This window comes from Macrobrachium nipponense, chromosome 13 (assembly GCF_015104395.2).
Source record: "Macrobrachium nipponense isolate FS-2020 chromosome 13, ASM1510439v2, whole genome shotgun sequence".
NCBI classification, from domain to species: domain Eukaryota; kingdom Metazoa; phylum Arthropoda; class Malacostraca; order Decapoda; family Palaemonidae; genus Macrobrachium; species Macrobrachium nipponense.
Genome location: NC_087206.1, coordinates 42,918,150 through 42,943,950, shown reverse-complemented (window position 1 = coordinate 42,943,950; position 25,801 = coordinate 42,918,150). Strand labels below are relative to the sequence as shown.

General features: G+C 35.6%; 1 protein-coding gene across 2 annotated transcripts in view; it reads right to left on the bottom strand.

The window, feature by feature from the left end:
- The window catches only part of LOC135225761 (zinc finger and SCAN domain-containing protein 2-like), a 139,112-nt gene that overhangs the window by 12,711 nt on the left and 100,600 nt on the right, over positions 1 to 25,801 (bottom strand). Inside the window, exon 3 of one of the 2 annotated variants that reach the window (XM_064265209.1) lies at positions 22,694 to 24,208. In XM_064265209.1, coding sequence (XP_064121279.1) covers positions 22,694 to 24,185 — 1,492 coding nt within the window. In that variant the 5' untranslated portion in view covers positions 24,186 to 24,208. The remainder of the gene's footprint in view (positions 1 to 22,693; positions 24,209 to 25,801) is intronic. The other variant, XM_064265210.1, reaches the window with a different exon arrangement.

Below are 25,801 nucleotides of genomic sequence, written 5' to 3'. Positions count from 1 at the left end.
GATAAAAGCTACAACCATGGGTTGTTTTTAGTTGTATTGTGCATGGAATTGCGCACATTTCCATATATAAAACTTTATGTAACGGCTAATTTTAAAATGGTGCAAACATTACCAAAATCGCATGTATGATTTTTTTTCGGAGAGTTACCGCGCGGATGTAAGGAAAAAGTTTTTTCATAAATTCACCATAAATCGAAATATTAAGCTAGAGATTTCCAATTTGTTGAAAAATGAAGGTAAATGATCGAATATTACTAAAATATAAGAGTTTTAGCTTACAATTGCGTTTTTCAACCATTTCGGTAGAGTCAAAGTTGACCGAAGGTTGAAATTTTGGCACTTATCGTTATTTATATGAAAATATCTCAAAACTGATAAAAGCTACAATCATGAGTATTTTTTGGTTGTATTCTACATAAAAATGCACACACATTTTCATATATAATACTCCATGTAACAGCTAATTTAAAATGGTACAAAAATTATGTCAAAGTGACGAAATAATTTCCAAGATGTGTCACCGATACTTTTTAGTGCGGCAAGAAAGAAATTCGCTTGCGCGCCTGCGTAACAATTGTAAACAAAACAACACCTTGATCCGTGAACTCCCAGCATCCCCCAAGGCGCATGATTCAAGAGTTTTTGGCTGGTAGGCCTATAAGTATTTTTCCGCGAATTTTTAAAAAAACTTTTGTATGACGACGTAAAATACGTCCAGTCGGCACCCGAGAGACAAAAAATGTTGATGTAAAATACGTCCACTCGGCGTTTAAGGGTTAAACTGAAACCATTATGCTAAAGGCAATTATCTACATTTTTGGCCCTTGTTTGCAACAAAATATATTGCACAAATTCTTTGAAATAAATTCAACTCCTTTTTCTCTCTTTCATAAATGACACAGTTCAACCTATGTTTACTAACAGCCTATTATAGTTTTATGACCATTAATGAACTTTTATACAGCAATATTCTTATCAGTTATCCGTTTAAGACAAATAGGCTATTACAGCTGTTTTAAAGGTAATGGCAATGTTAATGAAACTGACATTTTACTTACTGAATTCATCTATACTGTACTATTATTATCATGTTATATCACCACATATACAAATCTGATCAATTGCCATTTGCACCAACATGTTTAGATTCTCTGGATCAGGTGTCTAAGCCTACTAGCAAAAGAATTATGAGAATAATTTTCTTTAATTGCTAAAAGTCTGTACATTCCACAGAAATGTGTAAGTGAAATTGTTCATATTCAGAACAAACCTTTGGTCTTATCAATTAATATCGCCTACCCAGTGCGAGCCATAAAAATGGGCTAATTTTACCAAGTTATGAGTGTTCTTTCTAAAAATTAACTTTTATTTTGTCACAATTATAATTACAGCTCAGACAGTATCATAACAGATAAGAACTAAAGCCAACAACAAATTCCAAGTACTATACTAATTGTAAAATATTTAGGATGCATCCTTGGATGGAAAGTTGTGACATTCCCCTTCACCACTTCAAGCAAGATTGAATCCCTTACTGTGCACTCAGACTGTTTTACAGCAATCTGAAGCAGTGCCAATACAGGCAGCCCCTGGTTAATGACAGGGGTTCCATTCCTGGGGGCCTGACACTAACCAAAAATCGTCACTAACCGAAATTCAAGTCTGTAGACTTGTTAAAGATGCCTTAGATAATGTCACAAGACAGATATTTTGCCCTAATATGTGATAACTTTTTAATGGAAATGTGGAATTTCATTTAACTAATCATTTACTATGGTCTGCATGGTAGTTCTACAAATTTTTCCTGTCAGATTCGATGAACTCACTGGTATCAGAGAGAGAGAGAGAGAGAGAGAGAGAGAGAGAGAGAGAGAAGAGAGAGAGAGAGAGAGAGAGAGAGAGAGAGAGAGAGAGAGAGAGCTTTTTCAAACAAACGAACAATAAAAATATTGTTAGTAAAGCTTCAGCCATAAACAACTGAACGATAACAATAACTGCTACAACAACCGAACTAAATCTAACAGAAACATTTTCTTTGCTTGAATTTCAGCCATCGTACGACAGTAAAAAATTACCGTAGTTACGTTACAAATTATGTTAATTAAGTAGAACAGGACTTGAATACTTTTGCATTATACCTTTATATGTATGCTATGGAGAAAATATTGGCAAGGAAATATAGTACTGCTAAATTTAAGCTGCAGTTGTAGCTGAAACTGAGACAAATAAATGTACGCACTGCAAATAACTACAAATTATCGTGCTTCAGCAACATGGATGTAACTCTACCGCAAATAATGGTGGAGAAAAAAGTATTTTAATTAAAAATACTGGCTATGAAAGAAGATATTTTACTGTTCTTTACATGCCAATAAAAGATAAATACGTAAATCTTGTATTACTAAGAAATAGGATGAAAATAACGAATGGAATATTTTACACACACACACACAGACAAAAATCTCCTGACACCATCTATTAACAAAAAATCTCCTGACGCCATCTATTAATGAAAAAAATAACAATCGAGTTCACAACAAAAAATAAAAAATAACCTAGTCCCATATAAAGTAAGTTTCTAGAGATCTATTTACACTAAATAGAAGCAAGAAAATTGCTCTGAATAGAGTTAAATAGGACAAAATAAACCTGACCCTGCCCTCAACTGATTTCTCCAAAGCAAAACATTAATCGCTTTGTTTGTATTCTATAATATTATAGAAATATGAGACCACATACAGTATCACTGAATACAGTAAAGTAAAGCATAACTTTTTAAAAGAGCCAAGAAGATGCATATTTGTTGTTCGTATTTAATTGACGCTTGAGAACAGCCAAACTTTGATCAGAAGCCTTCTTATGCATATATGCATAGCAGGGCACTTTTTCTGAGACGGAATCTCATGGTTGCCACCTTCATTAAATCTGGTAACCCAGCATCGAACTAACGCCTCTTTACAACCAGCTGATTTGATATTTGCTTTGTTTTAAGGCCAGATTGCTTCAACGACATATCTCTGCCATTATCTGTTGAATCAAATCCCTGTCTTGGCCCATATTAAGGTCAAGAGGGAATAAAATTATACGTAGTAGACAAAAATTGTGGTGAGAGCGCTGACCAAAAAATATACAGCTGCTTTTTAAACCTCCAAGCAAATGACTGAGCTCTCTCTCCTTGTCAGTGTCCAAGCTCCACCCCTTTCTCTACGTGCTGTAAACAGCTTAATGCACTGACAAAATTTCTTCCCAACTTTTCTGATGCTAAGCAGCCTAATATCTTGTTGAGTACTGCATTAATGGAAAAATATAACTAAGTCTTATTTCACAAGCTGTATTTAAATCATATTTCAACTTAAAATACACTTCATATAACAAAAAATAACCTTGTTACATATGAATAGTTTCAAGAAATTAAATTTAGCTAAATAGAAGCAAGAAAATCGCTCTGAATCGAGTCAAATACATCAACCTAATCTTACCTATGCCCTCAACTGATTTTTCCAAACCATAACAGGATTGGTTTTCTTGTATTTCATGATACAATAGTAATATAAGACTACATACAGTATTAATGGATACAGCAAAGTAAGGGATAACTTTTTAAAAGAGCCAAGGAAAAGATGCATACGTATTTCTGTTTGTATTTTATGAGGCGGTCTCGGAACTAAGCCTAAGCCACCGATAACCAGACAACGGCGCTATAAACCCTATGGAGGTAAAACTCTGTCATGAATTTATTGAACTAATCCCTTAAAACCGAAATGCCGGTAACATATACCAACGGTAACCGGGGGGTTGTCTGTAGTGAAAAATGGAACTAGGAACATTTTTCCCACAAAAAATTAGTTCAAACTGTATGGAGCCAAATCTTGAACATACATGTATGTTACCCAGATTTTATCACAAAGCTATATGTAAACATATATGTATGTTACCCGTCCACAAGCGGTTCAGAACACTACTAAAAGTAGTTCATCAATTTCTGTTTTACTGGAATTAATATTTTCATTTAACCTCATATCATCAATAATGCTTTACTTATATGCCACTGTGTGTTTACTCCTACATGTGGAATTTCATCAACGTTGACATTACCATCTTTACACAGTACTATTAGCATTTCATATGTAAAAGCACATAGGTAATAACAGCAGTCTAGAAACAGAAAACTTTGAAGTTAATGTTGGGAAACCATAGGGGTCAGAATTAAACCCAATTTTGTTTGCACTGGTCATAGATGTGTTGAGTGAAGAGATCAGGAATGAAAGGTTGGAGTGTGGCAAGAGTCTTTAGAGAGGTGGGGCTTAAATGTGACAGTGAATAAAACAAGAGGTTTTGTTGAGCAGTAGAAAGGACAGACAGAACAGTAATGCAAAAAAGAAGAGGCTCGATTACAAAACGGACGGAAAAATCTAAATACTCAGGATCTACTTTAAACCAAGAGGGAGGATGCAAAGCTGCAGTTGATGGTAGGATAAAAGCAGCGTGGGGAAGTGGAGAGATGTAGCTTTAGCAGTATGTGATAAGAAAATGCTGGTCAGTTAAAAATCAAGATCTATAGCAGAGATGAGAATGCTGAGGTGGATTAAGGGAATATCGCTGCTTGAGAGATTGGAAAATTATGAAAGAAAAAGAGTACGCTTAGTAGATTCCAGAGATGATAAGAGTGACACAATTAAGATGGTATGGGCACGTGTTAAGGATGGATGACGAGGAGGGAGTGAAGTGGACCTGGGGAAGAACCTGTTAGATGAGGAAGACTGAGAAGGAAACAAAGAATTAGATGGCAAGATAGTGTAGGAAGATATGGAGAGAAGAGGTTTGGTGAAGGATGAGGCCTTTGATAGAAGGCAGTGGAGAAGGCGCATCAGGCAACTGACCCCTATATGTAGGGATAACAGTGGGAAAACAGCAGACATATCACATTTGCCATTTTTCTTTTCTGCTTTGCTTGATTTACTGCACACTATTTTGTTACATAAAATATTCTATCAGTTTGAGAATTCATCTCTCTCTCTCTCTCTACCATACATATTACTTCTTTTTTCTTTGTGCCTGATGTATTTTATTACAAGTGTACACATAGGCCAACTTTAGTAAAATAAGGAAAAATCATATGTGTAAAAACAAAACAAAACAAGCTCTAGGAAATTCACAAACACCAGTGAGTGAATGTGTGGATACATGAGTACCCTAAGCACAGATTGCATTTATCTTTTGGGTTGTAAAAATAAATAACAAGAAAACAGTAAAAATATAAATGAGAAGTGTAAAATATAAATAAAAAAATAATAAACAACACAAAACAAAACAAGCTATAGCAAGATCACCAACACCAGAGAATGAATGTGTAAGTATCCCATCCGTATTTCATGGTTGCGTTTATATTTTTGGTTGAAAGAAAGAGAGAAAACATAGGAAAAATATGAGAAGAGTATATTACAAAATAAAAAAATTATAAGCATAGGAAAAAAGAAAAAACAATAAAAAAGCTCTATAAAGCTCACCAGTGGCAGTGAACGAATGTGCGTGTTCATATGTACCCTAAGCACAAGATTGCATTTATCTTTTGGGTTGCAAATATAAAAACTGAGAAAATATAGTAAAAACATACATGAGAATAGCATAAAATACCAATTTCAAAACCCTTAAGTATAACAACATTAAACAAAACCAGCACTAACAATCAGATGTATACCTAGCCCTCCTCACCTATTCAATACTGACTCCCAGCCAGGGAAACTGCTCCCTAGCTCCATCCACCTCCCAAAACAACCCATTCTTTGAGTGAGTCCCTCCTTTCCCATGGAGCCCAGCCATCTGACACCACTCCACCCCTTGGAACCTTCTCAAGGCCTCCCCTACCCCCCAAAAGCCCTTTCTCAATCAATCTGCTTACGTGTGAGCAAAGTTACCAACATTTTCCTAAGGATGCGTAGCATTGCCAGCCATCATATATCTCTATTGTGGTAAATACATGTGTACTTGGCAAAAAGGGACCAGTAGTTTATATAATCGCCATTTTTTACTAGATATGCATGTAATTGCTATCAACTCAATGCCCTCTTAGCTCATGGATTTTTTTTTTACTTTCTTTGGATATACTTGTCATTACAAAATCACTGTTTTTCTGCATTTGGAACTTACACCAATAGCAACAAGCATATATAAGTGTGTGATGAAATCAAGAAGCTAAGGGGGGGGGGGGGAGGGGGGGGGGGGGGGGGGGGGCTTGTGGTTTTATCACAATTACATACATATGGCATACAGTGGGGCCCCGTATTCGTATTCGCAAGGGATGTGTACCAGACACCCCCCCTTGAATAGTTATAATCCGCAAATAGTTGGAACCCCTATAAAAATGCTTAGAACCTCTTATTTTATTAGTTAAAACTCAAGAAAACCCACTAATCATTTTCATGCATGGTTTTTGTTAATTGTTTTATAACAAAAAGTGTATTTTATGATGAAATTGATATAAAACCAGGAAATTGTGGATTTTTCTCATAGAAAAATAATGTGAATAGGAGAATCTTCTACAAATAATTCGGGGAAATGTTCCAGAGAGAAATTCGCCAATGCGCGAGTCTGCGAATCCGGAGAACGCGAATACGGGGTCCAATGTATGTGTGTGTTGTGTGAAGTATGTATGTGTGATAAATATATATATATATATATATATTATAATATATATATATAAGATAAATATATATATATATATATATATATGTATGTATATATATAATATATATATATAATATATAGATATAATATAATATAATATAATATAATATAATATATATATATTATATATATATATACTATATTATATATATATATATATATATATATAGTATGTATGAATATATAAGATATATAGTATATAAATATAATAATATATGTATATATATATATATATATATATATATATATATATATATATATATATATATATATATATATATATATATACAGTAGTACCTCGAGATACGAAAGGCTATACTTACGAAAAACTCGAGATACGAAAGCCAATGCGAAAAATTTTTACTGCTCTACATACGAAAAGTTTTCAAGATACGAAAGGTTGTTGCTGTAAAGTCCCGAGATTCGCCCAGACCACCGAGAACAATTTTAAAACTCCCGTGCCGCCAACTGAGTAAACTCGCCACCATCCTCCCACTCTCCCATTTGTTCCTGATGCTAGCCACCCCATAAGGTCCTGCTCTCCTATTGGTCAGCATCTACCCCTTGTGCTTTAAGTATTCTATTGGTAAAAGGATGCTGTAAATTGAAAAACTTATTCATGCAATACATTGAATAAAAAAAACATTAGGTAAAGATAGAATAAAGAATAGAAATGAATGGTTATTATACTTTTTGGTAGTTTCAGCAGTTGAAGAGAGAGAATGAAAATTTATGGCTTACTGTGTAAATTAATTGCTTGGCGATCGTTCGATACTCGTAAGTGCTGGATGTAAACAGAAGTTTGGAAGCTTTTTTTTGTTTGTTTATTATAGTTAATGGTTACTTAATAATTATTTGAAATGAGTACATGCAATACATTTAATAAAAAAATTGTGAATTAGATATCATAAAATATAAAATAAATCAGACTGCCAACAAATAAGTATTTTTTAGAATTCTTCTTCTGTTTTATTATTACGTTACGTATACGTATGTTTCATTATAGCTGTCAGTAACTCGGTATCTCCATTAAGTAAAGATAGAATAAAGAATAGAAATGAATGGTTATTATACTGTTTGGTAGTTTCATTAGTTGAAGAGAGATACTAATGACAATTTATGGCTTACTGTGTGTCATAAGACAGGTAAGAGCTGAATGTAAACAATCGATTGGAAGGTTTGTTTTTTTGTTTGTTTGTGTATTATAGTTAATGATTAATTAATAATTATTTGAAATGAGTACATACTGATTATTTATACATTTTATTGGCATATTCTAAGCTTTTAGCTCTTAGGTTTAGATGTCAGAATCATAGACTAGGCTACAGTAGCAACCGCTAACATAGGCTAGGCTTATTGCTGCTAAAGTCCTAATATATGCAGTAAAAATGGGGTTGAACATTACATGCAGTTGAATATTGCCTTTTTGGAGTCATATTTCTTCCATCGGATCGGCGTCGTAACCCTAGAACATGTGTTTTAGGCCTGGAAATATAATTTACTGGGGTGTTTTTGGAGGGCTTGGAACGGATTAGCCATTTTACATGTAAAATACGTTCCGAGATACGAAAAACACATTATACGAAGGCCGCCTCGGAACACATTAATTTCGTATCTCGAGGTACCACTGTGTATATATAGCCAGTGCCCAGTTATCGGTGGACCCTGTTAATGGTGATCCAGTTTATAGTACCTGTCTCGTGCCATAACTGGACAAGTCTTGATTATCTTCGCCATAAGGTGCCGATAAGAGTTTTGATGTCATAACATACCTAACAGAGGCGCCATTAACTGAAACTTGGCACTTATGGCAGCATAAATGGCCGAGTTTCGGATAATGGCGGTTTTCACTTATCAGCTTCCTGCCAAGAACGGAAACCCCACCGATAACTGGGGACTGCCTGTACTTTGTTCAAATGTTAAATGAGGTAAAATTTTTGAAAAATTTTGTTTCCATGTACGATTTACGAACTGTTTGGTGAAAACGGCGGATGGTGGAAAGATGAGGCTGGTATTATAGTCTAGTCTCACTAGTCATTACAACAATTTATACCTAACCTCTTAACACTGAGACAACAGTAATGCCTAGTTACCACACCAGAAATCATCTGGAAGGAATCAAACTGATATGATCAAGGTAAAAGGCACAAAATGTTAAATTTTTTTTGGGGGGGAGGGCCACGTTAACTTCAGCATTAGTATATTCTTCTTCATAATTATTCTATACATTAAGGATAAAAGTTGGGTAATAAAAATACCATTTTTCTATTAATGTAGTAAGTGGTTAGCTAGAGAGCATCCTGTTTAAGGCATCATGGTCACCTTAGAAGCCATATCCAGTTGCCTAATACCTGCTGGTTAACAAACAACCCTATTTTCAAACACTGAGCTGAGTCTTACTTGACTGATTCTTATTTTGAATTGTTTTTAATTGCAGTTCATATTTTTTCTCTCTTGAATCTGACAGGAGTTCAAACAAAAATTCATATACATGGTACTTTTCAAAAGTTGGGATATTTGGACAAATTTCCCCTAAACTTAGTAGTACAATAATGTTTTCAATGTTACTGATACTTGTTTGAAGAAACAAGTCTTAAACAGTTCATCACTTCATGTTTTGATACGGCACCCTTAATTTACTACAGCAAATGCTTTAGGTGTGATTGTTTACTTCCATTTATGTATTACAAAATTGGACAGAGTATACAGGCAGTCCGTGGTTATTGGAGGGGTTTCCATTCCCGGGGGTGTGCCGATAGGTGAAAACTACCGTTAACCGAAACTTGGCGATTTATGGTACTTATGTTATCAGAATCATAAGCACCCTTATGGCGCCTTATAATAACTGGAACTCAGCCTGATATGGCGCCATACATCACCGATTTTATGGCGCTAGACAAGCGCCATAAAACCGGATCACCGATAACCAGGGACTGCCTGTATAACTAGTACGTATTTCCATACACATAAATAACAGGAACATCTTTGTGCAATAGCTGCCAATATATCCAGTGTGTATAGTGACTATATTCATACACATGAACAATAACAAGAACATTTAAGCACAAAAACTGTCAATATCCAGTGTGTATAAGTAATGACTAGTATTTCTGTTTGAATATCAAAATACTGTGCACCTTTACATAATTTCTTTTAGCATTCTGATAAGCACAAACTGTTTTAGCTCAAACATTAACAATCCATATATCAGGTTTGCTCAGGATATTTGTCAATCTTCTAATGTAACCAGATTTAGAGACAACCTACTTGAACATTAATTATCCTTCTGTAGTGGATTACAGCTACGAATAATTCATATAAAAATAAGGATGTCTGCAAATGTATCAGCACCTCTGACAACAATTGTGCCAGAGTCATGGGTATAAAGTATTCCAAACATCACAATTTTAATGGCTAAATCTTTAGCAGAAAATTGATGAAAAAAAAAAAAATTTGATTTTAGCTAACTTGATACAAATACAACCTAGAGGCAGGGACCAATGATCACCCTTGGCTAGATGATTCAAGCAGATCATTACTATTAAATTAGTTGAGTGAGACTACCTGTTCACATTTTTTATAGCTCAGCCACTGTTCCTGCATGAACTGATGTGCCAAGGTAGTCCTATCACCACTGCCTGGATGTATAAAAATTACAGCAAGCAGAATTTCCTATTGGGGAAGCTTTCAAGAACTGATGAGTCAAGGCATTTGTATCATCACTGTCTGGCAGTGTAGAAAGTACAGGAAGCAGAATTTTCAAAGGGAATTTTCAGTGGCTGTGTCCACTGTATGTCAAATATCAGTGACCTCTCTCCCAAGGAGAGAGACTTTGTCTCCATCAGAAGAGTTGAAGTGGGAGTTCATAGAATCCGCTGCTTTTGGAGTATTGGCCCAAACGTGGATTCTGCTTGGAGAAGGATGGAAACACACTGCCATACTTCTGTCGGAACATGTACAGGTAGTCTTCTTCCATACTACTATTGAAATTTACAACTCTCAGAGACGGTTTAAAATGGAGTTTTTTCATCAATTTAACTTGCTGCCAAAAGCATGTGGCATATATCACACATGTCCAGTCACCAACCAAATCTGCCTTTACTCCTTCAGGGGCTAACTCATGGCAGGTAGTTATGAGCCATTTCTTTAAGTGAAAAGCAGACTAAGCAATTTGTTGTGGCACAGGTAATGGGGAAGTCCTGCATAACAGTAGCGCAGTAGTGATAAAAGGGCCAAGTGTTTAATAAAATCTACCTCTATCACTGAATAGGCCACAAACAGTTTTTCCTACATCAAAACCTGTTTTTGACACTTGTAAGGCTTGCTTAAAGGAATTATTAAATAAATTGCTAAAAATAGTTTAGAAACCAAATGAATCATATAAAGCAATGCAAATGCTTGAAAGGATGCTACACCAAATCTTTGGTATTACCTGCAAAGTACCAGTACCACAGTAACAGTGCGTAAGAGTTGTAAATGTTATTTCATTATTTAATTTTGTTGTCTTAAATCTTCAAGATTCAAAATATGTAAATTCCATTTAAATGCCATCCCTCAAGATTACAGACATCAAATGACATCCTGTGTGAAAATTAGGAATACAAAACAAGTGAGCCAAGCTTTGACACTGGGTAGCATTGAGATGATGTCAAAAGTGTTGGGGTTGGTTTTAACTTTCCCTAAAATAAGTATGGACTGTTTAAGTTGAATCATCACTAAACAAGTTCAATATTAGAAGGTTTATGATCTCTTATCCATAATTCACAATCCCACATTTTTTGTGGAGGGAAGTATCCATTTGTCAAAGTCAAACATGACAGATAGAAGTGTGAAACATGACTGCTAAGATGATATTTTAATAAAACTTGTTTTGCTTTTGGTATCCAATTATGTACAGTAGATTGCATGAATGTATTATCATCATATTGTGAACACTGCAATTGTGTCATTTATTGTGGCATTGTTTATACCAACCTCAGTTTTCGTGCACCTCTCTTTTTGTACCTTTCAGTTTTCTTAGTCTTTTTTTCTACGAAATTTTGTCTTAGCTATCATACATTTCCTCAGTTTTCATACACTTAAACACTCCATCCAGGGCCCAGTGCATCACCAGGCCCTGTATCGAGTGCCCAAACAAAGCATCCTATCTTGTTTCATAACCCATTCTGCTTTTGTGTTTGTTGATTTTGTCCTTTTTGATTCAAGTGCAACTACTAATTAAGCCATCATAGGGCCAAAGAATATTCCAAGTGCTAGCCCTTCTATAAAATAAAAAGCGAGAAACACTATAGAATTTAAGAAAGAACTTGTAGCAAGGTGTTGGAGGATGTTGCATGCTGATCTCAGTGAGAAAATGTCTACAACAACCGCTGCTGTTAGTGAATTTAAGGCCAGCAAAAGCTGGTTTGAAAATTTCATAAAACGAATGGGGATACATATGCCTACTTCAGGGATTAAAGACATGTCTGCAAAGTGGAATGATGTAAAAAATTTTGTGGAGAATTATCATCCTAACAAAGAAGTTGTAATCTGTGTTTCCAATATGTTTAATGACAATGCCATGTTTAACTTGATGCAAATTTAAAGGAACACCAGAAATATGTCTCTGCTGGTCCTAATCCTAGTAACAAACGAAATGGGGAAGTAACCTCAGATAGTGCCAGTGAAAAACAAAGAGAAGTAACCCCATATAGGTCCTTGATACCTGAAATCTTTCTGGAGGGAGATTCCCCTTCCAAACATTAAATATAAATGCCTAATGAAACTAATAAATGAACATTTAACTCTTCCATATGCTGACAAGTGCTTTCCATAAAAGTAAGAGTAATGTTAAATGTTCATTTATTAGTTTCATTAGGCATTTATATTAATTTCTCATTGTTTTCTGTAATACTGTGTTCATTCCCTATAAAATGCATTTTTTGTTAATATTTTTGGGGGTCTGGAACGCTTTACTTGTATTTACAACATTCCTTATGGGAATTACTGTTCCGGTTTTCATGGGAGGTTCTGGAACACATTATGTACGAGAACCAAGGTTCCACTGTACTCTCAAGATCTTAGCTGACTGAGTACAGGTAATCCCCAATTATCGGCGGAGTTCTGTTCCCAGGGGTGTGCAGATAAGTGAAAACTGCCATTAACCGAAACCTCGTGATTTATGGCACCGTTGACCAGTTATCACCGTCATAAGCATCCTTATGGCGCCGATAACCAGAACTTGGCCTGTTATGGCACCATAAATCGCTGATAACCGGGGACTGTCTGTACTACCAACATCTTCATTGCCATCAGCTGCTAGATGAATCACAATTCAGAGGTAGAATTTCCTTGTAAATCAACCACATTGGGTTCTATAGCTCAAAGTACTGGTTTATAAAAAACAATAAATTTTTTTAATACATACTATAGGTATGATTTCACAAGTTTCAGCCATCATTTTCACCATTCCAAAATGTTTTGTAGCCTGCAATATATCCGTTTCATCAACCAGCAGCTTTCATTCAGCTGTATTCTTTCTTACAGCATTCTTCTCCAAAGCATGAAGGATGAATAGAAATGTATTATATCCTTGCTTATGGAAGTCACACTTGAGAATTAGTAAGTTTTAACAACTTGACAACTTTAATAAACTTGAAAGTGCGACAGTTACAGTGAATGGCACTGGAAATCAGCTGTTCCTAGATTCAGTTGTTTATACTACCAGTGTTTTATATAAAACACTACATGGTTGTTAAGTTAATTATAACATACAGTAATGAATATACAAACCACAAATCTGGTAAGCCTGGCTGAATGTATGACAATTTGTATTTAGTTACCAAACTATGGCTTCCATGACTTAAAAGTGAAATGAATTGTCAATGGAATCTACTGAAAGTGAGAGACACAGGAATCCTAACCTAGTATAATCTACTGAAAAGAAACTTACACAATATGCATAGCATAGTGTAATTTACCAAAAATGTAACTCATATGTAATGAAATTGTTTTGGTAACCAAATTTTGATGGTGGCATACAAGAGACTGGATCATATGTGAGTATGTAGGATAATTACGGTTCTTTTGATGCTGTATTTTTTTACTTTTATGGGAATAAAATGTGCACAGTTGGAGCCAAAGATTTTGGATAAGGGATTGTGAACCTGCAGGCTGTATGTAGTTAGAAAGTTTTTGGATACATTTGTCAATAGACCTCAAGAGCCAACTGAAGAATCAAAAGAAGAAATTATGATATCTTTAGCAGGATTCAAAACTGCAACAGAAGTTTATGTAACCGGTATGTCCGAATGGGTTTACCTCATTCTGACATGTTGTATGTTGGTGCAGGTTTGAATCCTGCCACAAGTATCAGAATTTCTTTATCTGGATCTCGAGCTCTGTAGTGACAACTGTATACTATTAGAAAGACTTCAAATCCTTGATGGAAACAAATGTTATTGGTGGTAAGGCAGCACAGCAAGAAATGAATTATGAACCTATTCCAAACAGCTTACATCACCAAGGATCTGAAATCTAAACTTGCTATGTTAAAAAAATCATTTGTTAAGCCCTCCAACATTGAAGATTGTTCTAAGGAGAGAACCTCTGAAACCTATCTAGACCACACAACTTTCGCCAACTTTCTTGGATGCTGGAGCATCATGATAGCCACTACTTGTCACTGAATGCAGACAAAATTACGGCAACGTCACTGTCACTGAAGCACTGACTCTTCCTGGGGGAAAGTAATGTTCTTCATTCAAAATGACATTTATCTTTAAACTTGCACATTCAAATGGCTCAGATATGTTCCAATTGAACTTGAAATGTCTTGAAATTATTCATATCGCCACCACTTGAGGCTGGCCCTAAGCATCTAAATGGAGTAGGAGTGAGATCATCTTTATGTACTTGGTTTTGTGATGTCATCTGCAGGACAAGTCTGGTTCCAGAGGCCTGCATAGCATGTCACCAACCAGGGATATTTACCAACAGACGGACTATAAAGTTTTAATAATCTCTATAAAAATCCTGTTTGGTATCATGATTTCAACTAACCACGACTCTACTGGCAGCCTATCAAACTTGTTAACCAAATTTTCCATTCTTGAAGATTTCATCTTCCTTAAAAACCATAAAGTAGTTAAAGCTGAGAAAAAATGGCCTCATAATTCCCAGAGGCAGCAAAGGCTTGTCTTTTTATCACTGTTTCTAAGGAAAAAAGTTCAGTAGGTTAAAAACTGGTCAGCATGGAAAAGACAAGAACAGAAAAGGCCATGTGACCTCAGCTATCTCCCTGCATTCCTCTATGCATGCTATGTATCAACGGTTCACTCCAACAATGGTGTGGTAGTTAAAGTTGTTACCCTGCTGAATCAATTTTAAGTTTGAATTACAACACATTCTTTTGGCATCTTTTACAGAAAATGTTCAGATAGCTAAATCTATGCAATGATGCTCATCTTTTAGGTCTATATAACAACATACTGCAATTTTCTTGATGGCTAGTATTCCTTACATCTTGACAAAACTGGGGAAACCTTCTGGCCAACTGCTGCACATTTCTCAATGACTCCTCTTACACACAAAATCCTAAAAATAGGGAATCTTTCGAGCAACCTGATGGCTACTAATTGCAGTGATGCTGACTTCAGTTATATTTAGTGGCCCTTAGTCAACTTTGTCTTTGAGGTCTCAAAACATCCTTTGGTACTCATAACTGTCCTTAATTCAAAATCATAATAATTCAAGTAACTGTCCTTATTATTCAAATGATACTGCCCTTTTATATTTGGGGTGGGTCTAGCAGTGATGTTTTTCAATCCATGTATATATGATGGGTGGCCTCAGTTCTATTATCTTGAGCTATGTGTTTGCTCTTTTCTGGATATAGCTCATAACGGAAAGTTACTCACCTGGAAATGATATTGGGTTCCATAAGCTGACAGAATTATCTGCCTCCCCAACATCTTGAATGAATTCTCTAAAAGGACACACTCAACTGGCTGGCCCATAAAGACTCAAGGAATAGGATAAGACAACTGGTAGCCAAGTCACTATGCACTGTGGAACTGTGTTGAAGTGGAGGCAGAAACTAACCACCCTTCTATCACAGTTAATTCAAAAGTGAACAGTCACAGAGCAAGGACTAAAGAAACCACCTACTGCACTATCAATGGCTTATTGACATGCTTAAGATATCCCATACTGATTATTTACTATTTAATGGCACTAGAAGGGCTTCTTAAAATTTGGGAAGGAAAAGAGTAAGGAGTCCAACAAAGAAGAGTGACAAAGATTTCTTGGAATCAGAGGTAAAATAGGAGTTATCCTGCCCTTTGGCTGTTGTTGACATTTATACTATCCTTTTTGTGATTGGAGCCTCTCTTGCTCAAAGTGTACCCAGTGATTATAAAGTTAGGGCTAACTAACTATGCAAGTTTCAATTTTGTATCAAGATTTTACCTAGACCTATGCCCCAGAGGTAGTCAATGACAAATGGGGACATATAATTACCATGTCTCCCAAATTATACCTCAGTCTCATGAAAGCAATCTATACTAGTGTCTCAAGAAGGTAGCAATGATAAATATAATACCAAGAGTAAAAAAACACTCAAAATAAATAAAATGAAACTAAAAAATGTACAACTGAACAAATGTAATTACCAAATTACATTTGATAATGTGTATAATGATGAAGCCACTATGAGACATATAGTAACTAAAAACTATCCCAATACTACGTAGCATAGCTAAATGCCTATCACATCAAGTATAAAGTGAACTAAACAGACAAGCAAGGTGGGGATGACAACATATTTCAAGACATTCTACACAACCAGTTACAACATTAGCAATATTTGGGAACCTGGTAGCTTAAATTCTAAGAAAGGTAAAACAATCTCTAAAGATTAGAGATCGTCACCAGTTACCAAAACCTTGCATCTATACGCGGTTACACATTTTTCTAGGAGAGCTATAGAAAATTTCCTTTTCTTTTTTAACGAAAAATAAAACTACAAATATGATGCAGTAATAATAAATAAAAACAAATCATATGAACGGCATCTCGGGGCTTTATTCACCACAATCTAAGACAAATGCAGTAGCATCAAATGCATATGTACTTGGGTAGTGGGAAAATCTGCTATATATACATAAATTAGACGAGCCTATAAATGGACTCCTACCACTAGTAATTTACAGAGTAAGACTCCAAATCAATTATTTACACAAACAAAAAATACTGTAATTGGCAAGATTAACTGGATCTGCTATTTATAATCTTTCTATGCCATACAAATATTAAACAGCTAAGGTTAAAAGAGCATATATATAATACAATCTACAATGCCTAAATCCTATCAAAGCATTTAAAACTGGTAGGTATAAGGTATACACACTGTCTGAATCTCCCACAACCTTAACTAGAGAAAAGGGTGAAAACTAATTGCCTTTGCTTGCTAGAAAATCTCATTTCTTTTTAAATTAATTTTTCATCACCTTTAATTTCAATTTCCATACTCATAAGAACTTTAGTACCTGGTAAAATAAGAAAAGTAATCAGTAGATAGCTGGTAGCCTTGTGCGCCCGTGGGTGGATCCACTGGTCTAAATCCAGTTCATTACCCCATTCTTCTTTTGTCCGGTTGATGAGACATGAGAAGACAGTGTGCTTCGGAAGAAGGAATTAAAATTTTAAGCAATGGTTTCATACAAAAACATTAACTCTGGTCTCAAGAAACTAATTTGTTCATAAAGCAATAACTAATAAAAATGCAAAATCCAAATTTAGGTGGACTGGATCAAATTCCTGAACTACCCACAATCTTTGATTTTTCAAGATAGTACTTGCAAAGTTACAATTGAGAGAAAAATAAAGGTTGCAAAGGGACTTCCAGAAATTTGTAACATGCTCTCTGAGTAAAGATACTTGCAAAGTTGCAACTGAGAGATAAAAACAATGGATGCAAAGTAACTTCCCAAAATTTGTAAAATGCTCTCTGAGTAAAGTCCACAGCTTACTCAACACCTGTTCCAAATGTTGTGGCTAAGGCACCATACTGTAACAGGGAGCTCTTGGGAATCAAAATGTAGCAGAGGATATAACTAACCCAAGAAGTAATGCAGAAACTCACTACCCAAGGAAAGCTTTTTTTTTTTGTAGACAATGCCCTAACTGAGTGAAAGGTTACGAAGACGAAGAGGATTTCTCCCAAGAAATGAACATAAACAAAAGCTACCACAGGACCTAATATGAAAGAATGGAATAAAAACTTGCATATGTACTTTGCCTTCCAATGACTGTCAATAAAAGCCATGTGACATAGAGACCCCTTAAAAACAAAACTGAATGTTTGTCACCCTTCAAAATTTATGTAACACAATAAGATACAGCGTTCTAGTTAATTTTCTGGCAAGACCTGTTGAAACAAAGCGCCTAGATGTACCTTCCTTGACATCCATATATTTCAAAGGACAGAGGCAAATTACTCTTACTAGATAGAGCAGAAGGGCCTCCTAGTTTCTGACAAGGACTGAGCAAAGAGAAGGTAAAGGGCGCAATCGTTCACCGTCCATTACCTGTAGTTTGAGATATACTTCTTAAAATTCACTCCTTAATGAGAATTACTTGACCTGAGATCCAGGGACCTTACTATTCCTCCTGTTCAAGTGGGAGTCCTTTGGTCCTACTTTCCACATACATGTGGATACAATGATTTAGGGGAACCATGCCATCCTCTCTACTCCAGGTTAAGGTCTTTAGAATCCCTGTGCAGGTATGCATGAAGGCAAGAGAAAGGTACATCAGAGACTAGGAGGGGGCAAAAGGTCCCATTCGACACCGTTTCATCTGTGAGTAATAATTGAAGCAAGACATTCACATTCCCTTATTACATCACTAGGTCCCTTAACTTGTAACCCATCAGGGAAGCATCTTCAAGGAAATTTCTTAAAAATAGAAGGAAGAGGGATGAAGGCAGCTATAGACATAAAGTTCAGTATGATGATATAAAGTAGGTTACAAAATTATTCAAGATGGAGGCAGCAACTACTTAGGAACAAGGACGCATTATATCTATTATCAAATGTCAACTTATCGTATAAATGTGCTCTCCTGATGTTTAGTCTCTTGAAAAGAGGATGAAGTCTGACAATGATGAACTTGAAATTCTTCCTCATCACTGAAGTTTTATAACTGGCCTTCTTCAGCACCAACGCCCAATAAATGGCAACACAAATATTTGGTGACATATGCTCTACAGCATAAAGAAAATGGAGATTGTGATTTGCAGTTAACTTTGTATTAATGGACACAAGTCCTTCAGAGAGAGGAATACCTTTGACTATGCAGCAAATCAAAATTTATGGAGAACAGCAAAAAATGAGGTAATTAAATTATATTATAGGTTAATTAATCTCGATCATCAAATTACCAAAATTGCAATGGGCTTTTAAATCAGAATATGGTATTGTCTAAACATGCCTGAAGAAGCAGGCATAAAACAAAGGTCTGCACTCCTTATAAAGATAATGTCTCTTTGATGATGGTCATTTTTTTTTACAATCTTCCCGGAGCCTATATAAGGGCCTGCACTGCACTGCACAGCACAGCACAGCACAGCACAGCACAGCACAGCACAGCAGAGAGAGAGAGAGAGAGAGAGAGAGAGAGAGAGAGAGAGAGAGAGAGAGAGAGAGAGAGAGAGAGAGAGAGAGAGAGAGAACATACTAAATATCTATACCCATATTCATTTAAAGCTCCCTACTTGTAGAGTAAGAAAGAGTTGGTTTTATAGTGGCTTTACAACTTTTTATTTTGTTAAAAGTCATTATCCCAAACATACTGTACATATTCATATTATGTACCCCCACCATTCAAGCTATCACAAAAAAATAATGAATAAAAAAGTCAAAAGTATATCGTATAACATCTTTTGCAATAAGAATAGCTGCTTGCTTCCCGAGTTCATTATTTTTAAATTCACTATGAATGAACAGGCAGTTTTTCTGTTTTTATACCTGGAGACAAGATGTGTTTAATTGCACTTGTGCAAAAATTTTACTTTAAATGCATGAAGTTCCTTCTGTTGGCCTTCATGGCAATTTACCGTTCTCTTTATTTAGCATTTAGAAATAAAATCTGTTAATAAAGTAAAGCTTGTTACACAAGATATGCAGAGGTGGCAACAAGGTTGGATTCTTTTTGTACACACTATTTTACCTAACTAAAAATAAGCAATAAACGTTTCATGTATCAAATATAACTACTAAACACTATCAAAACTTGTAACCTTAAACCCCACAATAAAAAAATAAAAAAAAAACTCGCAATTAATACATATACACATACATACCATATAGTACTACTTTTTGTCTTTGACCTACTTCAATATCTAGATTAAATATCTAGATGAAGAAAAACAGAGAGATTCTAGGGACAAGGTCTACCTAAAATCCAGCACAACAAAAACTAGCAGACAGTATATAATAAGTTACTATCGCTTTTACTATTAACTTCTGAAATCCAGCACAATGATAATTCAACTGAATAAAAAAAAAAAAAATTTCAAATTCTGATTTTCAATAATGTAGTCTCACCCCAAAAAAATTAGTCAATAACTGGAAAGAACTTCGAAAATATTTGTTAAAAGTCCACTAAAAACAATTTTTTTTTTTTAAATATATACTGTAACAGAAAGCTTTGTTTTTCAATCTATGTTCTCCAATCAGTGACACACACACACACACATGCTTTGTTCTCCAATCAGTGACACACACACACACAGTATTAAAGTTATCAATTATCTACTCAAAAATATAAGGAAAGGACCATTAGATGTTAAATGTGTTTCAATTGTAGTAAATGTCTTATTCAACAAATTAAAATCACATTTCAGTTCCACAAAAATGACTCCTTAAAACTACCCATAAGTGCAATATAACTTTGTCTTTAATGTTAATTCAAAATTCTATAAAATGTCATCCAACCAGATGGAAAAAGTTACACGTTTTAGCTAATAATAATCCTATATTGCATCTTTAATTTATTCAATACGAGCATTTTTTTCCCATCCTGGCTGTCCTTTATAGCCTGTTCTCAAATTCCTGAAGATCAATAGTGCCTGGAGGTTTACTTGAAAGATCCAAAAGTTCAAAACAATGAATAAATCAAAGCCTAATGTTTACATTTGAGTTCAAATTGCCAATATTAAACACACAATATTCTTATATCATGTTTGAATATGATTGGATAAGGGGAAAGCTACCTGCATTCCCCTTTACATTTTGCTTAGAAAAATATATTCAACTCTTCATAAAATGAAAAATTGCTATCCCAAAGAACTTGATTTAACATGGACTGAACCTTTAGCTTTGATGAACTCTACTAATCTATCTAGTAAAAATAAAATGCCTGGGTTGCAAAGACTTTCCTACAACTATCACAACAATTGTAAAGCCTCATTGATATTAGCATATCCCATTTTCAATCAAAATACATGTCCACTTATTTACTTCCTTCCTTTTAATTTTAACAGAAAGACAAAATGATTGTTTTCATTAGTTCCAGCTTCTTCAAAAAATTTAAAATATATCAATTCAGTTCTTCATAAATCCAAGTTATGGTAAACTTTTGCTTAGAAATGTAAATACTATTGTAACAGAGATACAACCTGAAAAACAAATTTGTTTAAGTTTTGAATACATTATCTGCAGTTGCAAACAGATGAATAGGTTAATAAAAATGGATACCAGGGAAATGAAAGCATGCTAATAAAAAAAAAAATACGTATAAACAGTAGTACTGTCTTCTAATTCTAATGCACAGGCTCAAAGGCAAAGTTTTTAATGATAACTACTACTGTATCCACAATTAAAAAATAAATTCTACTTGAAAGCATAATGAACTGGAAATGAAAAATTATTACTCTTCAACTTGACAAAAAACAGGAAACCTATACATACATATGCATCTTAAAAATAAAATATTAATAACTAAGTTTGCGAGGTAGAAAAACTCAGAAACTTATGAAAGAAAGAATAAAAGGGCACCAAAACTACATAATACTACAAAGTAAGAAGAAACTAAGACACTATAACTGCAGTAGACAAAAATTACTCTAAAATTGCAACAAAAATCTTCAACATCACGCTGAACTCGAAAAAAAAGTCTAAAGATTCTATACAAAAAAGGTGATTAAACAGATTACACTTACAGCAACTAAACATTGCCAAGTACAGAAGTCTAAAATATTATAGGAATAGCACTTACCTTATACAGAGATTATTATTTTAATACAACATTCATCCTTGAGAAGATAATTTTTTAATTTTAAAAAATAGTTTAGCAAAATAACAGCAGTAAAAATTTTGAATGATGTCTGAGAGCTCCTTAAAATGAAATTATGTACTTTTTATATATTTAGTTATAATACCCCATTTCAAGATTTAATATAGCATTAGTATGTACATGGAAAGATATTGCTGTCATGGAAAACTGCTCAATTCAAAATCTGAACTTTCAAAAAGCATGACCACACATGGATTCTTAAGCAATCTGGACATGTATAGCCCTCAAACAACACAAATTCTTGTGATTTTATTCTTATTGTAAAGTACAAAAGAACACCTTTCTTGTACTTAAAATGACCTTACCTGAAAAATGATTATATATTTTGCACATACCTTTTTCCTTCCAATTGGGAAAATTAGGACTACTATAGAGACGTCTGTATTTTAGTTAATAATAGTTAGTTGATTTTGCACAATTTAACTACAGCAAAGTCATAAGGATAAAAATGACAACTACATCTTGAAAAGCTATAGTACCCTTTTATCTAAAACTACTTTAATGCAAAGATGACCAGTTGAATCTAGAATGGTATTAGCATATCAACAATGCATGAAGTTTTTTAATAGAATTCTAAAGTTGTTAAGAGAGAAAAATGAAAGAGTGAAAAAATAGGAATGAAGAAAGAAGGGGAAGAGATACAGTAATGTGAATATATTAGTGATAATGTTACCTTGACTATGGTGAGCACCCAATCGATGGTGAGTCTGCTGAAGCTTCACATTACTGTGTGTGGTGGAAGGTGGTAATAGTTGTGGAACAGCTGCATGAAGAGACAACTGGCCAGTCCCTGCACCCAAAGATGTTATCGTTGACACTGCTGCTGCTACTGCTGCAGCACCAATAGGCTGTGAAGAAGAATCTTCAGGCGAGCATAAATATTCATACTCACCTGGGGTATGAGGATGACCACCAGGGGGTGGACTATGAGGACCTGGCGGCTTCGTATGACTTAAGAGATGCTTCGTTAAGTGTTCTCGTCGCGAGAAAGTCTTGTTACAAGTTGGGCAATGATAAGGCTTCTCACCCGAATGAGTGAACGAGTGTCGTCTAACATGTTCATTACGCGTGAAACCTTTGCCACAAACCGCACACTGATACGGACGAGTGGGTAAGTGGATGCGACGATGGCGATCCATGTGCGCTTTTCTTTTAAAGGTTACACCGCAATCATCACATCGGTAAGGTTTTTCGACGCTGTGCTGGTCAACCATATGTTCTTCAAATTGAAGAGATTTTTGCAGATCTAAGCCACAGATCCAACACACAAAAGAAGCACCTGATTGATCAACCCCTGGTCTAGGTACAATAGCTCCAGCTGCTATAGTACTTGTACCCGACTGATTTGAGTCACGTCGCCTGTCTTGTTTCCCATAACTGCCACTGCTAGAACCTTGTTTTACGACAACTGGTGATGTTGCAGCTCCCCCTTGCGCAGGAGGCGTCTGAGCTGAATTGGAACCCGAACTATAGCCATTTGATGCAACCCTTACCCCTTCCTGAGGGTTCGGGACATATAAGAAGTGATTGCGGACCAAGTCAGGGTTGATGTTTCGCACCAAGTCTGGATTAGTAAGAAGGTTAAATGCATCTATATGCTGTGGCACTGACCGCTGGGAAAAATAATGTAACACCTCATTGACACTGTTGAAGTGTAACTGCACTATTTGATTTTTATCTTTGTCTCCAGTTGTAAGTCCCGGTACACCCCCCCTAATCTCAACTTTTATTAAAGGCTCAAAGTCATTTGTATCTGTACCTTTCTCAACACGACTATCATGAGATGTAACTGATGATACTCGAGGTGGTGGGGTGAAGGCACCCTCAGAATCATCTTTGGTCAACTCTTGAACTTTTTCACCTGCCAGCCCTCCCCCATCACCTTCATGAAGACTACCTCTCTGTTGTTGTTGCTGGGGTGGCTGTTGTGCCTGTTGTTGTTGTTGTTGTTGTTGCTGTTGTTGTTGTTGTTGTTGTTGCTGCTGCTGTTGTTGTTGTTGCTGTTGCTGTTGTTGTTGTTGTTGTTGTTGACTGACAGTGGGGGCAGCTACTGTGACAGCATGTGCTTGGTAAGCCACCTGCCCACCCATGGCAGCTACTGCAGCAGCCTGGGAAGCGGGTATGCCACCTCGCCCACTGTCGATCATATTCATAGTGAAGTCCATGACGCCTTTTGACTACTACACACCTGTAATAGAGGGAGGGTGTCAGGCCCCACCCATACACACAATGTACAGAAGACTTCACGCAACCATGAGCGTCCCACACTCACCACAGAGAGAGAGAGAGAGAGCACACCACAACACAACTTGCGCACCTCCACTTAACCCTATACTGGTCTCTAGGTTAGTGTAGCACCCAGCTAGTCCTGTCTTCGTTCAATGCTCCCCTCACCCTTCTGCCCCAACACGCTCTCCCCTCCCTACTTCATATCTACCAGCCCACCCTCTTTCTCTCTCTTTCCCCTCCCGCCCCTCGTTAGCTTCAACAGCATCGACGCGATATCACATTGCCTTTCCTAGTGGTCAGTGTCACAATTAAATTAAAGCCAAGATAAAAGCATATCATAATTGTATCTGATTAGCTTTCAGTCTTTAAGGTCTGCAATAAAAAAAAAAAAAATTAATTGTAAACTCATGTTACTAAAAGCAAACAATTACTACATTCATGCCAATTAAAAGTACTTCTGTAATACAAAAATAAAATGCAATTATTCTTCAATCATGCTATTAAATAATTTACTCATGCATTCTTAACACAGTTATAAATATTTAAATAATGCGCATATGAAAATAATTCTAAATAATCTTACTACTAAAGTACTGAACAATACACAAATTTTCCCCCATAACTTAACTAACAATAAGCCTTATGTTAAACAACATAATTACCTAAAAAGCAATCCAGTAAATACAAAGAAAAAGGAAGACCTGGCAACACTGAGGCTCACAACCACCTGTTGAGCTGAAAAAATTCTATTCCCTGCCTACTGTAGATCTAACAGAAGATATTTCTAATATCATAAGAGGATGCATCTACATGAACTCTAAATACCATTCAATATCTGTATTGTGTGTGGTAGAATATGCAAATAAAAAACCCATACAAGCACACTTTCATTAACACAGACAACAAACTTACAAACCCAAGAAAATTTTTAATAGCATTTTAAAATATAGGTATAACATTTTGTAATTTTATAAAAATAGTAATTTTCATGACATCATCAGTGATGAACTATCTGTATGGTATAACTCTTCCTGCACAGGATTAAAAAGGAAATGAAAATCCAAAAGCAAAGATAACACGAGTGACCAAGGGGAAAAGATAAAACCTGCATAAAGATAATAGTTCCATGTTGTGCTGTAACAGGAACATAATCTCACTAAACTTAAAATATATAAATAAAATATATAAATATAGTCAATGTATGAGTGTGCGTGAATATATATAAAGCAGGTGGAGGGGTTGCAATGGAAAGGGAGATGCAATGAGGGGGACAAACGAGGGGAGAGAAGAGAAAAGTTGGGGAGGAGAAACGGGGAAGGTTGAGTAGGAGGTGGAAGGTAGGGGACTACCAGAGGGGAGAACAGGGTAAAAGTTAGGGAGGGGAGGGGTAAATTCACGGAGGGTGAGGGGAAGAATATTGAGAAGGAAGGGGAGACAGCAAGGGCTGAGAAGGAGGGGAAGAGGGGATCATTAGAAAGATAGGGAAGAGTAGAATGGAAGGGTGAGAGAGGGAGAGGGGAAGGGAAGGATGAAACGAACGATGAGAGAGAGA